The 24884-nt window shown below is 48.8% G+C and overlaps 1 protein-coding gene across 1 annotated transcript in view; it reads left to right on the top strand.

Annotated features, from left to right (window-relative positions):
- The window catches only part of LOC147668843 (vesicle-associated membrane protein-associated protein B-like), a 101991-nt gene extending 81614 nt beyond the window's left edge, over positions 1-20377 (top strand). The window contains exons 3-4 of the mRNA XM_086948402.1: positions 2764-2867; positions 20369-20377. Of these exons, the coding sequence (XP_086804528.1) occupies positions 2764-2867; positions 20369-20377 (113 nt within the window). The remainder of the gene's footprint in view (positions 1-2763; positions 2868-20368) is intronic.
- Positions 20378-24884: the final 4507 nt, after the last annotated feature.

Here is a 24884-nt window from a genome sequence, read left to right as displayed (position 1 = left end):
AACTTCGAGTTCCTGCTAGGATATCGGGTACAAAAGAGATCCCTGATTTATCCACTTGGTGGTTGTTTTTTTACAAATGTATAATTTTATTTGTGCAAATTGTTTTTAACTGTGACATATATGTAGGAACCTTATGTATTAATGTTTTAATAGATTGATTATGTAATTTGCACTTTGCAGTTTCACAAAAATAAAAAACACTTTGTATGATGTGTTAAATAAATCAGACTTATATGAAATTGTTATATCAGTTTATCTGTCCTGTATACTGCTCCACTGCAAACTAAATTTGTGTTCTTATTATCAATGTGTTTTTGTACCTGATATCCTAGCAGGACCCCGAAGTTGCCTAGGTATTGTTATATTGATTAATATTGTGCCCTGACCTAGGTACTCGTGACTAGTCGCAGGGGGTCCTCTTCTCATTTGCTCTCTATCAGAACCTCCTCTTCATCGGACCCCTCCAGCTTTTCTGGCTAAAGCGAACGTTCACAACAACTTATATCTAAACGCTCCTGCAAAGGGCAGACACTTTGCCTATTTTTGTTATCCCTGCTAGCATATGATGCGCTTCACAACAGTGCTCTTTTGATATTACGCATGTTTAGCAGTTGGATGCCAGCCTCCCTGGTTTACTTATCAGAGGTATTTGAAAAATAAACAAATGAAGAAAAAGTGAGATGGGACAGATGTAAGTGACTTGTCCAGTTTGCGGACATGTAAATGTTTTTTAACTATACTTACAAGGCAGGGCGAGCAGGTGTAAAGCTCTTTTTTTATGTTCATACATTTAAAGCCTGTTTTTGTTGTTGGTCACATAATGAGCTTATTGGGGTCCAATAATGCAGATAGCATTTAAAGTATCTTCCAAGATCCACTAGTGACTTTTGCACAAGAGCGGAGTATCGGCAAGGGTAACTGACTTGTCCGTAAATAAGACTACAGTAAATTGCAATAAGCTGTAAATAAATTATCTACCATAACTTGATGCATTAAAGTATTCTCATTCCACTTGGTTAGTTATTGAAACCAACAAATTAGTCTAAAAACAAAGACATCTGTGACCGCTGTGTTTTAAGTCCAGTTTACGAATTTAGTCAGTTAAACGCAATCCAGATATACACTAGAAAACAAAGTCTTGTTAATGTGGGGGGAGGGGGCTCCCAAGAAATGGGGTGGAGTTTTTTCCACAGTACCCCCTACATTTTGGTCACCAATCGTTTTGTAGGTGTACTTAATCTATGCTGCCTACATACACATGGCGGTACAAAAGGGGGTGGTGATGGATGGAGCATCTGAACAAATCAATCACTCACACACAGTCAACAGATCTGGGTTTAATCCATCACCGTTCTTTAGCCCACTCTGCCACCCCAGTTCAGACATGCCCATTTGCAAATCAGTCTGACCCTGTGCCTCATGGGAACAGTCCAGTCCAGTCCATCACTTTGCCACTGGATTCAAGCAAGCCTGGCTGAAGACGGATGGAATGCCAGAAACCGGTCCTCGGAAGCTTGTTTCCGGTCCATGGAAGGCATGGCTTGGCAGTTCGGGCTTGACTGTTTCCATGAGCACAGGGTCAGACTGATTTGCATATGGCCATGCCTAAACTGGGGTGGCAGAGTGGGCTAAAGAACGGTGATGGATTAAACCCAGATCTGTAGACTGGGTGTGAGTGTTTGATTGGTTCAGATGCTCCGTTCATCACCACCCCCTTTTGTACCGCCTACATACACATGGCATCAGCAGGAGTTTCTGTGATACATTAAGGGTCAAAGAACGAACAGCTTTCCATGTGGGCTCAGCATGTGTTGTATAAATTTAAGTTTATAACAATAATTTGTTTTTTGTTTTCAAAATTGACGTTTAAGGGTTTATCATGTCTTGCCCCTTATTGACGCATACAAATACAGGAGTATGTTTGTAAGGGGTGCGCAGATAAAAATGAAACGTATCCACTAAAAGTTAAAGTCTAAAAGGATCTTACATAGTTTTGAGTCAGGCAAGAAGTTATTGTACATATATTACACTAATCTTATTAAAATCATTCTGTTCCATAAAGGTACAGCACGTCAAGCAGAAATTTGCAGCTGTATTCATCTGCGGAGAGTTGAAAGCATGATTAATCCCCTCCCTTCCATTACATGCCAGTCACTTAAACCTCCACGGTTTTTGAGATGACTCTTTTTTGTCCAGGAAGCCAATGTGGCCAAACCATTGTACATTAATGTCCAACTGCTGTGCTGTCCGCGATCTCCCTTACTGCCTACACGAACCAGCCCGTTGTCGACCAGGAAGTGGGCCTGTTAAGATTCCCTTCTCATTCGAGCTGCTTCACATGGAGACATTTTTTTTGCTGGAAAAAGTGCACATCAGACTGCTGGGCCCTAAATGCCCCCTAGGCCCCCCCAAACTGCTCCCCTCTCTGATTTTAAGTGATTCCTTGGAAGAAATGTTTAAGTTTGCGCTGCTATTGCCTTATATAAAAAGGCCTTTCATACAGGTTAGTTGAATAATTCAGAAGCGTCGGGTACAACACTACAGTTTGATATATTTTCGCAGTCCTCGATTTTTCCAATTCGATTTAGATCAGTAGTTTTGGCTTTTGTACATTGCAGAAAAAAATAAAATCAGTTTAGTTGTCAGTTACAAGAGTCTTACCAGATGTTAGTTTGTATGTGTAAAAATACATTATTGCTGAATACTCTGAAGTAAAACAGTTTTTTTGTTTTTGCTAACTGTTCAAAACATTTATTTCTCAAGTGATGCTACAGCCTTTCGATTATGACCCCAACGAGAAAAGTAAACACAAGTTCATGGTACAGTCCTTGGTTGCACCGCCGGATACTTCAGATATGGAAGCAGTAGTAAGTATAAACTCTGATTTTGAAATATAAAATGAACTGTTTTTAGTTTGTGACTGGTATAGTATGGTATCCAACTATTGCTGTTAGTCAAACTAACATAAATGCAAGTAGTGGTCATGTTCATTTTCTCCATGATTATATGTCTTAAATTGCCCTCAGCTCATAGGTTAATAGAATGATCTGTTAAGTCATTAACATTAGGATTTTCTAATAAAGCATCTCAACATCTTTTACAGAATTGCATGATTGATCCTCGTGGAATACTGCACTTTTTAAGATAGAACACCCCCCCCCCCCCACCCCTTCCCCCTGCAAAAAGCAAGGCTTTAAGTTACACTAGATAAAGAGCGGACCACTTAACCTCTGCCAGCTTAAGTGTTGAAGCAACAATTTCAATTACTTTTGAACAACATCTGAGGAATGTCTGAGGATGAAGTCAACAATATACAAGTTTTCTATGTTCCATTGTACAGGTCTAGCAAGAGGCTGTGTGTAATAGATTAGGAGTAATCACTGGTGTGTTACTGGGAGCTACTTTTCACTGTGTCGTTCTATATACCGTCTTTACAGAAAGGACGATCAGTGAACACCTTCAGGTTGCTACAACAGTATCTTTATATACCACATGGAAGGCTGGGGAAAGCCACTCTTCACAAACTTCTATGCATTTGCTCTAGATGCCAGTCAGGAGAAGTGTGCTGTTTAGGCATTTGGGGATCACCAATTTTTCTTGTAATACAGGGAATCTGGAAATAAGTCTGCTCTAAATCTCAGCAGCCCAGAAGTCTATACTTGGCAAATAACTAGCCTGCTTGAAAAATCCAGACGCAACAGCTTGCCCAGTCAGTTTTCTTTTAAACTGTGGTTCCTGTGCTAGTCAACAAGTGTACTTTCTCTTTGATTATCTGCTCAACAAATGACATTATCTTGCGCACCCCCACCAATATTTCAGTGTCTGCTCTCGTGTGTCTTTCACTGTACCATTGCCTCTATTTGAGCCAACCATGCCTCCGAACACCTGGGTCTCACTTTTGGGTGTGACCTATATTTTCTGGTCTTCCCCAGTTCCTTCTTAAGAAAATGCTCCCTTAGTTCCTGAGTGGGTGTGCTATTTGATTGCCTTAAGCTACATCGATCCCCATTCTTTAGGCTCTTTCATTTACTTTTCTCCCCACAAATGTTTTAAGTCATTCTCTTGCCACCTAGATTTCATAGCTACTTTGTTTTCTCCTGCAGGTTACCTTATTATGTGTTTCACCTATTCTCAATGGCAAAGCAGCACCATTATTCTTTGTGTTCACTCCCAGTATCTTCCCTTTAATGCCAATCAGGAGCTGGCTTCCCCCAACCCTGGCATTCAAGAACAGCCTCTGCACCTATTGACCAGCGAGTAAGAGTCTCCACTGCCCAAGTGACAAAGCCATGCACCGTAACTCATATAAATGCTGACTAAAATTGGTAAGCAGATTTAATGTAGGACGCCAAGAGGACCCAGAATGCATAAGACACACAAAATATCATCTGTTAGGAAGATTGAGATAGCTTGAGTCTGAGTTCCTTAGAATCCCTCTACTCCAGCTTGAACAAACCAGGTCTATTCTTGCACATTAGGAAGTGTATGAGGGGCGTTAGACGCATTTCCATCCGCATTTTTGGCTTCTTTGAAAGGTGTTTTAGGGAAGTTGAAGAGGGGCATAAAGCGCAAAAAAACATGGAACCACTGGGTGGGGGGGGGGGGGGGGTAGCGGGATAGATGGTGAATGCTTAACATTGGAAATTACAGATGTTTTCGCAGTGCTTTGAGGATGCTGGGTTACGAATTTATAAATTGAAGGCCTCTTTGTCAAATGCCTCTGGCAAGTAGTTGAGAATAAGTTCCAACATTTCAATATAAGAGTGATGGGAGTTTCCTTAAGGCACTTTGAAGGTACGTTCATAGCAGTCCCTTTGAATGACCTTGCATGTAATATCCTATTTAAGATAGATAATGAGATTTCACATTAGTCTGAGAACAGTAGACTGCCATTTCAAAAGCAAAAGTGATACAAGATCGTTCTGATTAACACTAAGGGATGAATAATGCAACTATTGCTGATATAATAACGATTCTCTTGTGCCATTTTATCTTCTGATCCATAAAGCATCTTTGATGCCAGAATTGTCAATATGGAGTGGCTCAGCACCAACAGGCTCAGTCTTTAACATCCACCTCAGTAAATGGGACCCGTGAAGCCCCCCTCATCTAATTGCTAGGGTTTGTATGCAAGACGGTTTTGCCTACCACCTTTTGACTGAGGCACATGGAGGAGGGGTGATATGGGAGCTGTGTGTCAGGATGGTGAAGATTCTGATGACTGGCAGCATCAGAGATGGCTCCTCCAGAAAATCCCCTTTCCTCCAGGGAGCCACCTCCCTCTTTCTGAGCAGGAGTGCTATGGCAAAGGAGTCTGGGATCTCAATACAACAAACCCAAGCCTAGAAGTTTTTCCTTTTTGAGGTACTTGCGGCTTAGTGAACCATATCAATACTTTTTTCTAAGCGAGCATTACTTTAGGTCTATTTTGGCAAGGTTGAGTGTAAATCTAGGGCTCAGGATTTGTTTCCGATAATTTCCTGGTGATTTAAATATACACCAGCAGGTGGGGGAGAGTCAGGTGACTAAATATCAAGAAAGAAAAGCCAGAGTTCATAGGGCTTAGGTTTCACTTATGGCCAGTCATCATTTAGTGGAAGTGTGGGATATCAAGAAACCCTCTGATCCAGGGTACATTTTTTTTTGTCCACACAAAAATGTCAGATTAGACTATTTATTGGTTTCTAAAGGAATATTGGATAAAGTAGGAATAAAGAAATTACCATGGCTTTTGAGGGATCATAATCCCCTAGTATTGGACATTGCGTAGTCCAAGGGAGCTTTACTGGTCAGGCCAAATGGACTTTTGATAGGATGCTTTCAAAGCAGTATTGAGGGGGGGGAGGCTATCGGCTTTGTGGCACAGAGCAGGAAGCAGCAAGAGATTGAGATCAGGCGGCTGTTAGAAAGGTTAGCAACGCTGGAGAAAACTCATACAGAGAGAGTAATGGCAGGGGCAGAAATAGGCACAAATACAGCCAGAAAATGTAATGTTAAAATCTGAGATGAACTGTTACTACAGCAAGAGAATCAGAAGTATTTCAAGCATATAAGAATTAAAGTTATGAATAAGGAGAGTTGGCGGGGAGTCTCATAGCACTACGCATAAGACAGAAGGTAGCTAGGAATAATATTGCAATAATTAAAAGGAAAGATGGGTCCCTTGTAACTGATCTCAATGACTTGGAGTATTTGGGGAGAAGAGAATTATACCACAAGGATGTCCAATGACATATTCCTGGGGTGGAGAAGTAGAGGTTCGGGGGGGGGGGGGGGGGGGGGATTTCGGGAGTGATCAATCCAGCTTTTAATCAGAGGTTAGAAGCGGACATCACACTAGAGGAAGTCCTAACTGTACTGCATCTGTTGGCGTCCGGAAAGGCAGCAGGCCCTGACAAAATTCCTCTGGAATTGTACAAGGCACTCCAGCCAGAATTATCTCTGCTTCTGTGAGACCTGTTTCTAGCAGTGCAGCAGAATGGGTTTCCCCCTTAATCTTGGCAAGGCACGGATATTGTCATTTTTCCAAAGAAAGGTAAACCTTGGGGTAATCCAGCTTCATACCAATCTTTTTCCCTCAAACTCTGACACCAATCCTCTAGTCTACTGTAATATCCTGGTGGTCCGCTTGGGGAGAATCATAGCTCATATTGTATTACCATGGCAACAGGGTTTCATACCTGGTCGGGGAACTACTGATCATGTTGGGCGTGCTATATCCCTATTTGATATTGCAGGAGTAACTGGCGGGCTCGGGCTATGATCCTCCTCCATGCAGAAAAAGCATTTGACCAAGTGTCATGAAGGTATTGGGGGATTTTGGGGCAAAAGGGTTTGGTCCATGTTTGATTGCTGCTATCTTGGGCAACGTACTGTAACCCATATGCCAGATTCCAAATGATGGGTAAAGAGTTTGGCTGAATAGATGTGCCTAGAGGGACAAGGCATGGGTGCCCCTGCTCTCCAATTCTGTTAGACATTTATATTGACCCACTTTTGAAGAAATCCTGCAAACGTTGGTAATAAAGCCAGTTCAAATGAATGGCTACGATACTAAGGTATCGACATACGCAGACAACATATAAGACTATCTTCAAGTCTTTTAACTCTTTCTCAGGAACGGGGTGGTTTGGCCTTGCCTAAAATCTTGTCTGTTAGGTCTCGCCTAGCGAAAGCAGCACAAGTGCTGCGCCCTCTATTGCGAGTACCTTTTGTAATACATTCTGGCAAGGGCTTTCGTGCACGCGTCTGCATGGATAAACATGACTGCTGTTGCCATTTATCCATTTCAGACAGCATGTGTGTGTCCGCACGGACTGTGGACAGTCCGACGCCATCTTGCGGAATTTTCGTTGCTATGACGAGAGAGCTTCTTTTGTTGTCATAGCAACAAAAATGCCGCAATGTTCTCTTAACGCTGCTGCAGCCTCGTCCGGGATACTGCAGAGTCACAACCCATTCCAACCTTGTTTTTGATGTGACAGATACCCAGTTCTTTAGAGTGTTGAAATTCCTGTTTATCCATCTGGGCGATGCGTCATAGGAGAGACTGGCGGGTGGCCAATAAGAATGGGGCGTAATCGTTCAAGCGGTTTGTGATAACGCACCGTGCACACTTTCTGTAGTAGGGGATCTCTGTGTATAGTCATAATCTAGTGAATAGTCCCGCCCATGTGCGCGGACCCCGGAGCAATCAAAAATAATCTCTTAAGCTGTCCAAACATGCAGACCTGCATAGACACTTAAGAGAGAATTTAAAGACAGATAATGCAGCCTATATCCACAGGCTACACTGTCCAATACTGCAACTAGAAATTCCACCAAAAACCACAACAGCACAGCCTGTCCAGGGTTTTCCACTGAGAAAAACCTTGCTTTTAACAGCAAAACCCTCTGGAATGATAGAGAGGAAGGAGTGGACAGACAAGCCCCATAGGCTGCCATTATGTGGCTCAAAACAGGATACTGTGCCTTTAAGAGAACTTTCCAGAAGCCTCACAGTATCCCAGAATGCAGTGCAGGTCCCTTTCACCTTCAGTTCTTTTTTCCGGCTCCTGCTAGCAGGACCCTGGAGCATTAGCTCTTCTTTTCTGAGCTTTTTCTATTCTATTTTTGTGATATTTTTGGATTTTTGTAGCTTCACTCGACGTCTTTGGCCTTTATCTGCATTCTGCTGTGTTTTTTGTGGCAGAATTTCTGCAGTCTTCTTGTCTTTAGACTATTTCTAGTCTGACATGTGCTCTGTCTGCAGCTGAACTGAAGGCCAAAGCTGAAGCTCACAGGGTTTGTACTCTGTGCTTGCCTGTGTCTTTGGACACCTGTCTTCTCTGTACCTTCTTTTCTAGGGGGCTTCGGCTTCCAGGTTTCAAACAGAGGAGTTTGAAGGCATCTTCAGCCTCTGGGTGAGGGTAGGTCCTCTACCAAGTCCCATGCTGTAATCTCTGGGGTTATCCCCAGTAAGGGCACGTCTGAGCTATGACGCGGTTCCAGTCTGCGTCGGGCCGTCGTGGAGTGCCTGGACGTCATGGAGTGCCTGGACGTCATGGAGTGCCTGGACGTCGTGGAGTGCCTGGACGTCGTGGAGTGCCTGGACGTCGTGGAGTGCCTGGACGTCGTGGAGTGCCTGGACGTCGTGGAGTGCCTGGACGTCGTGGAGTGCCTGGACGTCGTGGAGTGCCTGGACGTCGTGGAGTGCCTGGACGTCGTGGAGTGCCTGGACGTCGTGGAGTGCCTGGACGTCGTGGAGTGCCTGGACGTCGTGGAGTGCCTGGACGTCGTGGAGTGCCTGGACGTCGTGGAGTGCCTGGACGTCGTGGAGTGCCTGGACGTCGTGGAGTGCCTGGACGTCGTGGAGTGCCTGGACGTCGTGGAGTGCCTGGACGTCGTGGAGTGCCTGGACGTCGTGGAGTGCCTGGACGTCGTGGAGTGCCTGGACGTCGTGGAGTGCCTGGACGTCGTGGAGTGCCTGGACGTCGTGGAGTGCCTGGACGTCGTGGAGTGCCTCGACGTCGTGGAGTGCCTGGACGTCGTGGAGTGCCTGGACGTCGTGGAGTGCCTCGACGTCGTGGAGTGCCTCGACGTCGTGGAGTGCCTCGACGTCGTGGAGTGCCTCGACGTCGTGGAGTGCCTCGACGTCGTGGAGTGCCTCGACGTCGTGGAGTGCCTCGACGTCGTGGAGTGCCTCGACGTCGTGGAGTGCCTCGACGTCGTGGAGTGCCTCGACGTCGTGGAGTGCCTCGACGTCGTGGAGTGCCTCGACGTCGTGGAGTGCCTCGACGCCGTGGAGTGCCTCGACACCGTGGAGTGCCTCGACGCCGTGGAGTGCCTCGACGCCGTGGAGTGCCTCGACGCCGTGGAGTGCCTCGACGCCGTGGAGTGCCTCGACGCCGTGGAGTGCCTCGACGCCGCCGTGGAGTGCCTCGACGCCGCCGTGGAGTGCCTCGACGCCGCCGTGGAGTGCCTCGACGCCGCCGTGGAGTGCCTCGACGCCGCCGTGGAGTGCCTCGACGCCGCCGTGGAGTGCCTCGACGCCGTCGAGGAGTGCCTCGACGCCGTCGAGGAGTGCCTCGACGCCGTCGAGGAGTGCCTCGACGCCGTCGAGGAGTGCCTCGACGCCGTCGAGGAGTGCCTCGACGCCGTCGAGGAGTGCCTCGACGCCGTCGAGGAGTGCCTCGACGCCGTCGAGGAGTGCCTCGACGCCGTCGAGGAGTGCCTCGACGCCGTCGAGGAGTGCCTCGACGCCGTCGAGGAGTGCCTCGACGCCGTCGAGGAGTGCCTCGACGCCGTCGAGGAGTGCCTCGACGCCGTCGAGGAGTGCCTCGACGCCGTCGAGGAGTGCCTCGACGCCGTCGAGGAGTGCCTCGACGCCGTCGAGGAGTGCCTCGACGCCGTCGAGGAGTGCCTCGACGCCGTCGAGGAGTGCCTCGACGCCGTCGAGGAGTGCCTCGACGCCGTCGAGGAGTGCCTCGACGCCGTCGAGGAGTGCCTCGACGCCGTCGAGGAGTGCCTCGACGCCGTCGAGGAGTGCCTCGACGCCGTCGAGGAGTGCCTCGACGCCGTCGAGGAGTGCCTCGACGCCGTCGAGGAGTGCCTCGACGCCGTCGAGGAGTGCCTCGACGCCGTCGAGGAGTGCCTCGACGCCGTCGAGGAGTGCCTCGACGCCGTCGAGGAGTGCCTCGACGCCGTCGAGGAGTGCCTCGACGCCGTCGAGGAGTGCATAATATTTACTTAGGGCTGCCATCTCTTCCAGGGTTTGTTGGTTAAGGGAGAATTCCAGGCTAATTAGAGTGTTTCTTGTGCATTTCGGCAGGTGATACAGTCTCTTGTATGCCCCACAATGGATTTTTTCCAACTCCTTATTCAATTTGCCTGGATACGCCTGTTGTGCGTAGTTAAGGGCCGGCATTAACTTGGCCTTGAGGACTCTTTGGATGGCCGTTGCTGATGGACTGTGTGTAAGGGCTTGTAGTTTACATAGGGCAAAGGTGATGGACTTACCTTTACCCTGTATTTTCTTTAAGTGGGTACCGCACCACCCCGATTCATGGAAGGAGACCCCTAAGTATAAGTATTTCTGGATACTGTCCAAGGTTAAATGGCCGAGGCTCCATTTTGCTCTTTTTTTGGGGGGGGGGGGGGGTAGTGCCCAAAAATGACTATTTTTGATTTAGTCGGGTTTGCTACCAGCCTGTTTTTGTTGTTATATATTGCCAGGGCGGTGAGTGCCTTTTGGAGTCCTGTTTTTGTGTGGTCCAGAATTACGAGATCATCCGCATACTGCATCAAATGTATTTTGGTTGCCCCGATCTTTGGTGTTACTAGGGTGGCCCCCAGCAGGGCTGTCTCCATGTCTGCTGTATATAAATTGAACAGTAGGGGCGCCAACACGCACCCTTGTTTTAAACCGCGATTTGTGTCTATCTTGTCAGTTGCAGAGTCGTTTGAAAGTTTGATTCTTACCCAGGTGTTTTGATACAGAGATTGTATCGCTCTTAGCAGGGACGGATCGATGTTCCAGTGGACCAGCTTTCTCCATAAGATGGTACGGTCTACTCCATCGAACGCAGCAGAATAGTCGATGAAGCAGGCAAATAAGGGGAGGCTTTTGCGCAGCCGTGCTCGATTGATTAGGTAAGAGAGTGCTGTGATGTTATCCACGGTCAAGGACCCTGGTCTGAAACCGGTTTGACAGAATGGCAGGAGGTTTTCTTCGCTTGCCCAGTCTGTGAGGTCTTTCAGGATGGCACTTGCGTAAGCTTTACCCTCGATGTCCAACAGGGCGATCATGCGGTAGTTTGTTGGGTCTGATTTGGTCCCTTTCTTATGAATTGGGTGCAGGAGCGAGCCTCGTCATGAGTCAGGCACAGACCCGACAGCCAACAGTCAAAAAATAAGTAGGTCAGGTTTTCAGACCAGAATTCGATGTTTGATTTAAATAAGTGGCCTGGTAGACCATTGGGGCACGGTGCGCCGTTTGCTCTGATTTTTTTAAATATTTTGGACACTAGAGCTTTTCCGGGAGGGGATGTTGTGTTGGTAGTTAAAGCCGGGTCCAGTTTTTGTGGGGTCATGTTGTGAGGCTTGGTGGTTAGTCCTTCTTCCTTGTAAAGCGCTTTTACATGGCAGACCCAGACAGATGCCTCAAGGGAGTTTTCTCTATGATTTGTGCCTCGACCAAGATGACTAATATAACTCCAGAACTCTTGTGATTATCCAGGGCTCAATAGATCGAAAATTTTCAGCCACTGAGCCTCGCAATGATTACGCTTTGCAGCCCACACTTTTATGGAGTGGCTCTTTGCGACCTCTTGCAGTTGGATTTTGTTTTTGATTGTGCGGTTTTTGCTGTAGGCTTTACGTTTGCACTGGTTTTAATTTCTGCGTTGAATCCGAGTGTGGTCGGAGGGTGCCGGTGGATTGTCCATGGTTTGTCCCCACCTCCCCTAAGTTCTGCTGCTAGGGTCAAGGTGATTCCTTCCCATGTAGCTATTATCTCCTGGTTGTGTTTGCACGGGGGCCAGCCTTCCCACCTGTTTGCCCAGTTGTTAAAGGTTGCTGTGGCTACCTGTCCCCATTTTATTCTTCTGGGCAGTTTTGTTAATTCTTGGCCGTCCGATGCACCCATGCACATGGGCTGATATCGTGATTGCACCAATAAGTTCATGGTTATTGTTAGGGCTGCGTGATCGCTATCATTACGTTGGTGAACCATGAAGTTTATCATTTTGTCTTGCAGGTTATCGATTAAGATGATGTAATCGATCGTCGTTTGGTTGTTGTACGTGTGACCGATCAAGGCTCCCGGGGTGTTCTTTAAGAGCAATGTGTGGGCCGTCTCCAGTTTGTGAGAGTTTAAGAATTCATTCAGTGCTTCGGTCCCCCCGCGGTGTTGTTTTTGCTTGGTTGAAACCCCTATGTTATGAATGTTAAAATCACCGAGGATAATGCAGTCTAATGATGGATGGCCAAGCAGTAAAGTTTCTAATTGATTTGCGAGTATGAGTGAGTTAGATGTATTCTCCTGCGAATTGTGGTAGATGTTAATTAGTAGTATTGGTGGAGTGGGGGAATTTCAGGATACCCGCCTGTAGAGTGTCTGGTAGATTCTGTAATTCCAAGAATTCTATGTTCAAAGCATGTTTTATATACACGCACTTTCCCCCTGATGGTCTTCTGAATATGTTGGTCTTTTTAGCCGCTTTACTATATTCTGCATATCCTCTTAGCGAGAGTGGTTGGGTCAGCCAGGTTTCCTGTGTGCAAATGTCTGCTTCCTCCAAGAATTTCACTGCAGCTGGGCTTAGTAGCAGCTTTTTGAGTCCTGAGACATTCCACGTTAATATTTTTAGACTCTCGGTGAATTTCTCTTTTTTCTTTAGATTTTTTTCTCGCTCGCTAGCAGCATGTTGAGATGTTCGAACTAAGTTTGCGGGGCGAGCTGTATTAGGAACTGGGATTTAGTGCAGATGACAGCCAGGACCAGTCGTTGCATGAGTGACCCCTAGTTGTGCACAATCGTTTTCCTTGAGTAAGGTTTGTTGTGATCTTAATTGGGGTGCCGTCGATTGGGCTGTTAATGCTACCTTTGCACCCCTGGAGTACAGACTCAATTTTTCGCCGATGGGTGGAAGGAGCGTTTGTGAGTGTAGAGTCAACCATGCCCTGAGCCTGATTGTCCGGCTTAGGGTGTAGGTTCGATGCTTTTAAAATTAATGGATATTTTTGGGTCGGCTTTGCCTTTATCTTTATGCCCCAGCTTTCTAGTAATGGTTGTTGGCTCCTCAGTGCCTCCGCCAGGTCTGGTGAAAGTTAATTCCGTTGTTTCATTTTTTTCTTCTGCGTCCGGGGGCAGGAAAGAGATGGTTTCGATGTCTTTGGTTTTTATACCTTCCAATCCCGGCAGGTTTGCGCAGAGTGTTAAGAGGTTACTTCGGTTGAGGATGTCCCATTTTCCTTGCAAGGTGTATTCTGGATATAACAGTGTTCGAGGCATGTGGGCTGCTGAATTCATATCTGTGCATAGTCCGCCACCTAGTGTTGGGTCCGGATGATTGCACATTGTTGTCCTGGAAGAGTCTTCGAAGTATCACGAGATAGGTGGCTCCTCCCCTGGACTACAGTGCGCATGGGCATCGCCTCCATCCCCAGATTGTTTTTTCCCGCCATTGGGTTCGGATGTGTTTCGGTTCCCTCTGTCGGAACCGATAGTTGTTCTTCTACTCGAGACCAAAAGGTCTTTAGGCTGGGCGTCGGTATAGTTGCGTACGGGTTTCTTTCTGACTCTCAGCTCCGATCTCTTGCTGCCCTTCCACGTGCTTTCGGCGCGGACGGGCCTACACTACACCCTTTGCTATGGGCGCGGACTCCATTCAAAAAGTGTCCGCTGTGTCACTCCAAATATTCACACCTCGACGTGCACCCTGTGTGCAATACCTGCTTGTCACCGGATCACCGCGAAGACACCTGCATGGCGTGTTCGAAATTCCGAAGCAAGAAGACTTTAAAGATTCGCCGGGCCAATCGGCTCCAGGCTCAATTATCGGCTTCGGCACCCCCACCAGATGACATTTTCCAGGAATCTGTCGAGGGAGAAGACGACGTGCGAGTATCGGACTCTGGCCCCGCGTCCGAGGAGGAGACCTACGACGCGGGTGAGGAGGACTATGACGAAGTCTCCGACGAGGTAGGGGACGGCGATCAGGCTTGTGCCACGATGGGAGATAGCTCAGAGGAGGAGCATCCCCAACCAGACTCAGGGGCTATTCCCCTTCATACGACCCAGGTCGAGGGATCGCCTTCGGGCCTTACCCAAGATCTAACTATGAGTCCTACGTCCCTGCCTCCGGGCCCGGTCACGGACATTTCTAAGCCATCACTTATGTTGAAGAAAACGAAAGTGAAGCCAACTGGTCACGCACCCTCGGATGCAAAACCGAAACTGAAAGTTGCGTTGGTAAAGAAGGTTCTGGAGGCGTCAACTTCCAAGAAAACCAAAATGGCCGACTTGAAGAGCCACGCCAAAATGGCCGACCCGAAGCCCTCGGGGTCGGCGCCGAAGGCGAAGGCCTCCGACGCGGCTGCGTCTACGCCGAAGGGGGTCGGGGACCCGAAGACGGCTCCGAAGAAGCGTCAGGGCAACGACTCGCATAGGCATGGGGCGTCGGCCCCGAAGAAAGTGCCTACCGGCGATCAGGCTCTCGAAGATGAGGTGTCGCTCGAGCCGGTCCAGCCCTCTGCAACCTTTACGAAGAAGGTGGGGGAACCCTTACAGCGGATCCGGAAGTCCGCTGTGGTTCCCGCTCAGGACACTGTAGCGCCTACGCTCACGCCTAAGCCTACTAAAGAGCAAACGCCTATTCGTTTCACCCTTCCACCCAAGTCGGCGCCGAAAGCCTTCGCGCCGAAACAGGGCGGACACGCAAAGGAGGTATTGACGCTGAAAGCTGCCTTGGTGGTGTCGAAGCTTCGGCTCCAGCCGCATGCGGTGGAGGAACGTCGTGAGGTCATCATCGACGCCAACACCGGGAAACTGTCGCTCCTCAAAAGAAAAATCACGACGGAGCCGGCGTTGGAACCTTTTAAGATCCCGCTCAAAAACAAGAAGTACTCTGCGGACTCTTCGGCTCTGGTGGAACCGGTGTCCCCACAGGCCTTGGAACACTCGCCGACGCATTCTGTCGCAGCCGATGCGGACGAGGAAGATGCCGAGTACAACTATCCTGTGTACTCGGATCCGGACGAGGAGCATGTACCTTGGGCCGCAGGAGGCGACACAGAAGACCCGCAGTCGGGTCAGGACACTCAACTTTTCGCCGCCAAGACGTCCCCGACAGAGGACTCGGCGGCCTTCAATGCTTTGATAGAGAGAGCTGCGGCTAACCACGACGTCGAGCTGCACTCGGACCCCGTGGATGCGGACTTCTTATTCGACACCTTCTCGGTAGCCGAAAAGCAAGTCAAAACGCTACCGATGCTTAAGGGGGTGCTTAAACATGCACCGGAGGTTTTCAAAGAGCCCACCCGAGCGCGTGTGGTCAACCCTCGCATCGACAGGAAATATAAGGCAGCGCCCACGGATCCCACTTATATCAAGGGACACTTGCCATTGGACTCCTTGGTTGTTTCCAACGCTCGGAAGAGGGCGAATTCGCAGACTACTGGTGACGCTCCTCCCCCAGACAAAGAGTCCAAGATCTTTGAGGCCTCAGGCAAACGCATTGCTGCACAGGCAGCTAACATCTGGAGAATATCTAACACCCAAGCCCTGCTTGCACGTTATGATAGGGCCCATTATGACACATTAGAGGCCATTCTGCAACACTTGCCTGACCAATACAAGGAGGCAGGAGAGATGCTCATTCAGGAGGGTAAACTCATTACAAATGCATCCATCAAATGTGCCCTAGATGTGGCAGACACAGCCTCCAGAGCTATCAATACAAGTGTGTTACTTAGACGCCATGCCTGGCTTAGAATTTCGGGGTTCAAACCCGACATCCAAACCACGATATTGAGTCAAACAGTGAACCCTGACCATCTGTTTGGCCCTGAGGTGGATGCCTCCCTGGAAAAGATGAAAAAGGATACTGAAACTGCCAAGTCAATGGGGGCTTTACAAAGTCAGCAGTTTCAGGGTGGTTCCTTTCGCCGCTCAAATTCAAAAGGCACATCACGGGGACAGGCATCCCAGTCTACACAATATTACAAGGGTAACACCCAGCCCTCGTATAACAACAAGGGTAGAGGTGGTTACAGAGGCAATAATATCAAGGGCAGGGGACGTGGAAACAATGGCTCCAGGTCCACCACCACCAACAAGCAGTGACGTCTTGTCACTGCCCCCCGATCACACAACACCGGTCGGGGGGAGACTCCAGCAGTTCCTGCCAGCGTGGAGGTCCATCACCACGGACAGGTGGGTGAGGTCTCTTATCCAGTACGGGTACTGTCTAGAGCTTACGTCCATTCCACCGGACATACCGCCAAGAAGCCGTCCTATGTCCGGCGAGCACTTGACCTTGTTGCAGCAAGAAGTTCTAGTCATGCTGCAAAAAGGGGCGATAGAGCTCGTTCCATTGCAAGAGCGGGGAACAGGGGTTTACTCCCTGTATTTTTTGATCCCCAAAAAGGACGGATCCCTCAGACCGATCCTGGACCTCAGGCCCCTGAACTGGTACATCCTCTCGGAGCACTTCCATATGCTCACGTTGCAGCAGGTGCTTCCCCTGCTTCAACAGGGGGACTTTCTGGCTACGTTGGATCTGAAGGATGCCTATTTTCATATCCCCCTGCATCCTTCCCACAGGAAGTATCTCAGATTCACGATCTTAGACCAGCATTACCAGTTCAGAGTTCTGCCGTTCGGGGTCACCACGGCACCAAGGGTATTTACAAAATGCCTGGCGACTGTGGCGGCGCATCTCCGTCGCCAGCACGTCCACGTCTTTCCATACCTGGACGACTGGCTCATTCAAGCCAAAACAGAACAGCAGTGCGTAGACCACGTGTCACGCACCATTAGTCTCCTGCACGATCTGGGATTCTCTCTGAACTACCCAAAGTCCCATCTCCAGCCCGCCCACGTGCGACAGTATCTGGGCGCGACAATCGACACTCTGGCAGCCACTGCGCAGCCGAATTCAGTGAGAATCGCCAGTATCCAGGCGCTGATCCAACGATTCAGACCCCAGCACTCGCTTCCCGCGAAGGTGTTCATGCAGTTGATAGGCATGATGGCCTCCTGCATCTCCATTGTCCCGCACGCGAGACTACATATGCGTCCGCTTCAGGAGTGCCTAGCACGTCAGTGGACTCAGGCTCATGGGCAACTGACAGACCTAGTGTTGGTGAGCGGTCGGGCATACAACTCTCTGCATTGGTGGAATCCACAAAACCTTTGCAAGGGCCGACCTTTCCAAGAGCCTGTCCCACAGATTATCCTGACGGACGCCTCTCTCCAGGGATGGGGAGCGCATGTACTACATTACACTGTGCTGGGACTATGGACACTACAGCAAAGGAAGATGCACATCAATGTGTTGGAACTGATGGCAATCTTCATGGCCTTAAAGGCGTTCAAAGTACATCTGTGCAACAAGGTCGTGTTGATCCGGACGGACAACATGACGGCCATGTACTACATTCAGAAGCAGGGAGGCACACACTCTCCGCAGCTGTCTCATCTGGCTCAGAGCATGTGGAAGTGGGCCATTCAGAGGAACATCTTCCTCATGGCAGAGCATCTCCCGGGCAAGGACAATCGAATGGCAGATCTGCTCAGCAGGCACAGCCATCAGATGCACGAGTGGGAGATACATCCATCAGTACTCCAACCGTACTTCCAAATGTGGGGTCATCCAGAGATAGACCTGTTCGCCACAAAGGAGAACGCAAAATGCCAAAGCTTCGCCGCCAGGTTCCCACACCCCCAATCACAGGGCAATGCGATGTGGATGAACTGGTCAGGCAGATTTGCGTACGCTTTTCCCCCAGCACCTCTGATACCGCTGGTGGCACGCAAGCTCAGGCAGCACTCGATGACGCTCATCCTGGTTGCTCCAACGTGGGCTCGCCAACCATGGTACACCACGTTTCTGGAACTCTCCGTGGTACCGCATCGAAGGCTTCATCTCACTCCCAGCCTTCTGACGCAGAGCCATGGCGACATTCAGCACCCAGATCCGCAACAGCTCAACCTGGCGATCTGGCTCCTGAAGTCCTAGAGTTTGGCTCCCGATTGCATGCACATCATTCGGGAGGCAAGGAAGCCCACTACTAGAGCTTGTTATGCGGCTAAATGGAAGAGGTTTGTCATCTATTGTGCTAACCACAACATTGACCCGCTAGATGCTTCCATTCAAAACATCATCTGTTACCTTTTTCACCTGTATCGATGTAATCTAGCGTACTCTTCCATCCGCATTCACCTGTCTGCTATGGCAGCATACCTCCAGAATAGGCAGCACCTGTCACTCTTTAAGGTCCCTGCTATCAAAGCCTTTCTGGAAGGACTCAGGAGGGTCATTCCACCAAGGACCCCACCAGCTCCAGAATGGAACCTCAATGTGGTTCTAACCAGGCTGATGGGTCCTCCCTTTGAGCCACTGCACTCTTGTGAGCTCCAATTTTTAACTTGGAAGGTTGCGTTCTTAGTAGCAATTACATCGCTACGGAGGGTTAGCGAACTGCAGGCGCTCACCATCCAAGAACCTTTCTTCCAAGTACATGCTAACAGGGTGGTGCTCCGCACTAACCCTAAATTCTTACCCAAAGTGGTCTCACAATTCCACATAAACCAGACAATTGAATTGCCGGTGTTTTTCCAAAACCCAGAGACGCTGGCGGAGCGCATGCTCCACACCCTTGATGTGAAAAGGGCCTTGATGTACTATGTTGACAGGACGAAAGATTTCCGCAAAACCAAACAACTTTTTGTTGCTTTTGCCACACAACACAAGGGGAACGCTATCTCCAAAGCGGGGATTGCTAGATGGATAGTAAAGTGCATTCAGATCTGTTACGCTAAAGCTAAGCGCACTCTCACTATCCCACCAAGGGCCCACTCCACTAGGAAGTTGGGTGCCTCTATGGCTTTCCTAGGTAACATTCCCTTAGAAGATATCTGTAGAGCAGCCACATGGTCTACCACACATACTTTCACTAAGCACTACTGTGTAGACGTGCATTCCAAACAGCAGGCAGCTGTTGGTCAGGCTGTTCTAAAAACGCTTTTTCAGACTGCTGCAGCTGGCATGGGCGGCCGCCGATAATGGAGGGACTGCTATGTATTCTATGCACAGATATGAATTCAGCAGCCCACATGCCTCGAACTGCAAATGCTACTTACCAGTATGCATCTGTTCTTGGCATGTAGGGCTGCTGACATTCATATCGCCCACCCTCCTCCCCGGCGCCTGTAGCAGCTGCAGTATTTATTCCTATATACACATATGCTCATAGCATGGTCATCACTCACATTCTTCACTCCATCTCTGCCAATGGCTAAAAACAATCTGGGGATGGAGGCGATGCCCATGCGCACTGTAGTCCAGGGGAGGAGCCACCTATCTCGTGATACTTCGAAGACTCTTCCAGGACAACAATGTGCAATCATCCGGACCCAACACTAGGTGGCGGACTATGCACAGATATGAATGTCAGCAGCCCTACATGCCAAGAACAGATGCATACTGGTAAGTAGCATTTGCAATTTTCCGGTCCTCTGCATTTGCTTGGCTTGGACTGGCCTCTTTAAGCCAAATTTTGCCCTGGATTTTGGTTGGAGGTGTTAGTATCAAGCCGGGCTGGTGACAGTTTGTCTGCTGGTTTGGTCCTGTTGTCGGTTGAGGTGCCTCCATGGGCGTTGTGCTGGGGGAGCAGTTCTTATTCCATTGCCTATCGACGGCTTGCTCCGGCTTAAAGGGTGTTGGCCCATAGGGGGTGCTCTGAGAGTCCCCGATGGTGACATTGATAGTTTTTGGGTTATCGGAGGCTATTGCTTCGCTCATTGTGAACTTGGTTTGCGCTGGGTTCTCAAAACTTGTTTGGCGAGGCTCCTGCAGGTGTTGCGTGGCTTCATCATGGGTGTTTGCCTGTGATTCATGCGCATGTTTTTGTGTTATTGGCGCTGTCGCGGATTGAGAAGCCACGGGCGGAGCTAGCAAGCTTGGATCCTGAGCTAAAGTAAAGATTTGTAGGTTTTCGGTCGATGGTCCTGTGATTTCTGCTGTATGCATGGGGGCTGCCAGGGTAGATGTTGTCAGGAGGCTGCTTATTAGGTCGTAACCAATTGTGAATAACGCTGGTGGCCTATGCATTATTTTTCTTCTCCTTGTTGTTTTCTTAATTTTTTCTTGTTTTTCCTTGACAGGTTTTGTGACTCTGGGCTGGACGGCTTGAAGGTTAGTTGGTGGGCCTGACTTTCAGCCTTCGTCAGGGTTAGTCTTGTGCCGCCAGCAGAGGGCGAGGCCAAGGGTACTGGCTTTTCCGAGCTACTTGGGCAGGGAATGGCCGGGCTGTTATCCGTGGAGTGTGCCAGGGAGGGACCCTGTGTGATTGAAGGCATGCTCTTCAGACCGTTTTTTTTTATTTACTTCACCCTTCAGGTCCTCTATTAGAGAGGTCATAATATTTGGAAGTTTTTCTAGACTGTGCAGAATCGGGCTGCAACTGCATGACTCTTGTTTGAATTGTGTGCTGTCCTGCGCTTTGCGTATCAGGGCATTCAAGTTGTCCAGTTTTGAGTCTATCCTCGATATCAGATTTGCCACTATTTGTAGGATGTTGATCTGCACATCAAGCTTGTCCGCGTGCGTTATCGCTGCTCCGGTCATTGAGACAAGGGCTTCACTGATTGATGATAGATGGTTAGTGTTTACAAGGCCGCTATCAGAGGGCGGGGATGGGGCCGTTTTATCATTTTCTTGGAGGCCCGATCTAGGTAGGTTCAGTAGATGTTTTGGGGTCCTGTCGAATAATTGACGGGTTACACCTTCCTCAATGGGCGGGGAGTCATAGAACAAGTCTGTGTGCATTGGTATGGTGGGGGGAGTTGTGCCTCCTCTCTTGTCGGCGTGGGAACTGTCTGAAGTGACATATATACTCGCTGTAGCTGCAGAAGGACTGCTCCGCTGGCAGTCCCCTGAAGGGGGAAGAGTCTGGGCTATGATGTTTGGTTGGGTGGGTCCGAGTGCCACCATGTCCAGTATCGAAGGTTTGGGGCGCATGCCACTCTGGAGGGTAAGTATTGTTGGTGAGAGGGGTATCCTGTTTGCCCGAGGGCTTGCAAGTGTTAAGTTCAACTCTTCTTCCTCTGTTACTTTGGTAGTGAGCAAACTGTCCGAAGTCCTGGGACAAGTGGGGGTGGAGGATGTTTTGGAGTTCAAAAAACTTCTTATGTCTCTGTTCCTAGCGGAACAGTTTGAGCGGTCTTTAACACCTTGGCTGCTAGGCGTTTTCCCCTCCTGTGCTGACTTTTGATTATTTTGGTTGTTTAATGACGAGCTCAGCTCGTCATCAGCACAGCTCAACTGTGCATCATGACGAGCTGAGCTCGTCATGAGCATCGAAAGGGTTAATGCTGAGCCTGGGCTTGTGCATGTTTGGGTTCGGGGTACTAGAAGGCTTCCCCCTGATGTCAGTTGGGGGGTGGGCTGGGAGGGAAGGAGCCGGCAGTTCCACGTTGAAATCGATGTGTTGTCCCGGGAGGGTTGGAGTTGATCCAGTCGCTCCCGCTGCATGTTCCTCATCCTAGGGCCCTAGGCCTTGGTAAGGTCCCCCTAGCTCTAATACTGGAGGGTAAAATAGCTTCGCCTTCCGTCTCTTGGCAGAGCTGTGCGGCCGGGGCTTCTCCTGGGGTTGGATTAGAGTAGAGTTTCTGGTCCTCATTTTAGGGTTGGCTTAGGTGATTTGCCGGGTCCTGGGTTACTGCTACTCGATTGGAGGAAGCCACGTGAAAAATGGAGTCTGTAGGGGTCTGTAGGGTCTCCTAGTCTGTACGAGTCTCCTAGAATCTCGTGCTGGATAAGGAGCTCTGGCCCCCTCTGATGCTGCTACAAAACCGGTGCTTGTACTGGTGGGCGAATGCTAGATGCTAGTTGTAGTTTTGGCGTTGATGTTTGGGGGTCTGACTCTGACTCTGGGCTCAGAGCTGATTGGTGCTGCTGGTGCTGCTGAGTGCACGGTGCTACACTCTCGCCGTGCTCCTGGCTCCTGGGGGGGGGGGGGGGGCGCGAGTAAATTTGGCAATTGGCGTGGTGATTTGTGGCGGTGCGGTACAGTCCGGTGCGGCGCAGTGCAGTAAAGGTGCAGGTCTCCGCTTACCGCTTACTGCATCCCTGCATTCCGCATGCTGCCACCGCCGCGTTTCTCCTCGTTCTCACCGCCTCCGTTCTCCGCTGTGGACTGTAGCGGCGACTTGAGACGATGGCTGAGGTGGCGGCGGGTCCGGAGTCCGGCTCCTGGTTTACAGCTTTTCAAATCTCGGATCCGGGCGGCGGCGTTCCTGCTTGCCGCACACCGCACACTGCACACCACAGCCCTCTTCGTCTTCCTCCTCCTGCCGCTGCTCACCACTGCTCGCCGCTCACTGCTGCTGCTCACTGTTACCCGCTCTCTAGCGCCCTCTGTGCTTCCTCTGGATCAACAGACAGCAACAGTTGAATCAGGCAATCCAAATGCTAAAACTCTTGAGTGTCAGCAGGCAGTCTCCTCTCTTCTAAACAATGTGGTAGGGATGGATCCCCTTCTGAGCTGGAAACGGGCGTATTCCACATATTTTCTGGTTAAACGGAGGTGCAGATAGGGAAAAAAAATCTTGATGTAGGCTGCTTGAACCTTTTCTGGTTCTGGAGAAGTTCACTGGGACCTTACAGAATGTCACCCAATTCTGAGTCATAGAGATTTTTATTTCCCAATTAGAAGAGCTCTCTTCTTCGTGGTAGGGCAGTCCCCAAGGCTCCTACTCTGCACAAAGTTTGCTTAGAACTATCATGAAGTGTTTAGTGGTGGTAGCAGCTCACCTCCACAGGGTAATCCATGTCTAGCTGGTTGGGACAAATGTCTTTTACCCACTGTCAAAGGTGGCTCTACGTACAACGGTTTTGCTTGCGCACTCTTGCCATTATTCATCCAATGGAAGTAGAATTCTCTTCTTCCCTAGTCAATATTCCGCATTCTGCTGATGTGGTTGGACACACATTGATCTTTTTTTATTTTTTTTATTTGAGTTTTGCAATAAATAATGACAGCAGAATATCCGTGCAGTATGCATTTTGGACTCCAAAACAATGTGAACGTGGAGACTGATAATCTCACAATCACAAGCATGCATCAGGAAAGTGGAAGGTATAGAAGTGGAAGGGAGGTAGGGGGGAAGGCAATAAAGATGGTGTAGGATGAGAAGGGAAAGAACAAGCAAACTTGCCGCTCAGTGAGGTCTGTGGCCTATGCAGTCAATAGGGTCTAATGACTCGCCTACCAAGATAGAAGGCCAAGGCATCAGCCCACATTGGCAGGACAGTTGGGCAAGGTGCCACATGAGGAAGGACAGTTGAGTGTGTCCGCAGCTGTGAGGGCACTGAAGGAAACAGACACGCCTCAGCAAGCTTCCCTCTAATTGTGTTCCTCTGTATTCCGTAAAGAAGGGTGTTTGTGCACCACAGTTAAGGCTACGTGCGCCGACATGCAACAAATCCCTATGCAAGCAAATGTTGTGTATAAGCTACCAAGTGCTTAGTGTGTGTTTTGATTTGATTCCAATTACCCTTCCAGTCGTCATAGGGAGGCAAACTCATTTAAATTAATTTGCAGGCTGGTTTGTCACCTCTAGCAGTCTCTGGACTTGAACAAAATCACATATTTAAGATCCACCAGTCTGGAATCCATTGAAGAACTGATGTAACTCCACTACTTGTTCAATTTCAGAAGATCCCAAGCTCTGGCACACCCTCCTGGAACGAATAAGGATAATCAACTATTGTCAAGATCACCAAAAGCACAGAAGCACTAACTGCTCCCTAGCAAACGGTCAATCGGGTGCAGGTGACAGGATGTAACAGGAGGTGTAGGCAGCCCATTGTGCTATTTCTCACTCATATTCACTTTGTTGCATAATACTGCACTACAACAACGTTCCTTACTCAAAGATTCAGAAAGATAATAAAAATTCAACAATACGTGTTACTCTGCAAAGTTTGAATGGTCACCTTTCTGTTTTTTTTTTCTAATGAACTTCATTGAATTTGGGTATAATGTAGGAGTTTCTTTGATACATAACATCACTTTCCACTGCTCAAGCTCTGCAAGCTTGAAAAAACAAACCAGAATTTCAAATTCAACACAGATGAGTCACTTGTTTGCTTTAGGGTCGGCATTCTGAAAATACTCTAGCAAGAAACATGTTTTGCAGGCTGTAATTGCACACAAATAAGTAAGCAGAATCTCTGGGTGATGGCAATAATATTAACAACTTAGCATTATTGGTTTTGTGAGGCAAACTGTTTCCCACATAACCCTAAAACAAGAACCTAAAAGATAAAAAAACAAAATTCAGACTAACCCCGACCCCCGCTCTTCTGTATAGTCCCAAACCTAGGGTACTGTCTTTTACTTCTTCATAAATGTGAATGTTGAACCGCTACTAGTGAGGTGCAACTTATGTCGAAACAGTGTTAACAAATGTAAAAGACAAAATAATGAGGTAATACTATCACTAAATGTGCAGCATTGTGCCGCATAATTTGCCTTTTGGTGCCGCTAAATTTAGTCAACCCTGCTGCATAATTTGGTCCTCTACTTCTGCATAATTCCAGTAGTTCTCATCTGGGTATGAGTAGGTTTCATAAATACTGTGCCATATAATTTTCAGGTGGTGTACTTTCTTTGTG

This window comes from Lissotriton vulgaris, unplaced genomic scaffold, assembly GCF_964263255.1.
Source record: "Lissotriton vulgaris unplaced genomic scaffold, aLisVul1.2 SCAFFOLD_271, whole genome shotgun sequence".
Taxonomy (NCBI): domain Eukaryota; kingdom Metazoa; phylum Chordata; class Amphibia; order Caudata; family Salamandridae; genus Lissotriton; species Lissotriton vulgaris.
Note: the sequence above shows the minus strand (reverse complement) of the source record. Positions and strands in the feature narration are given on the sequence as shown.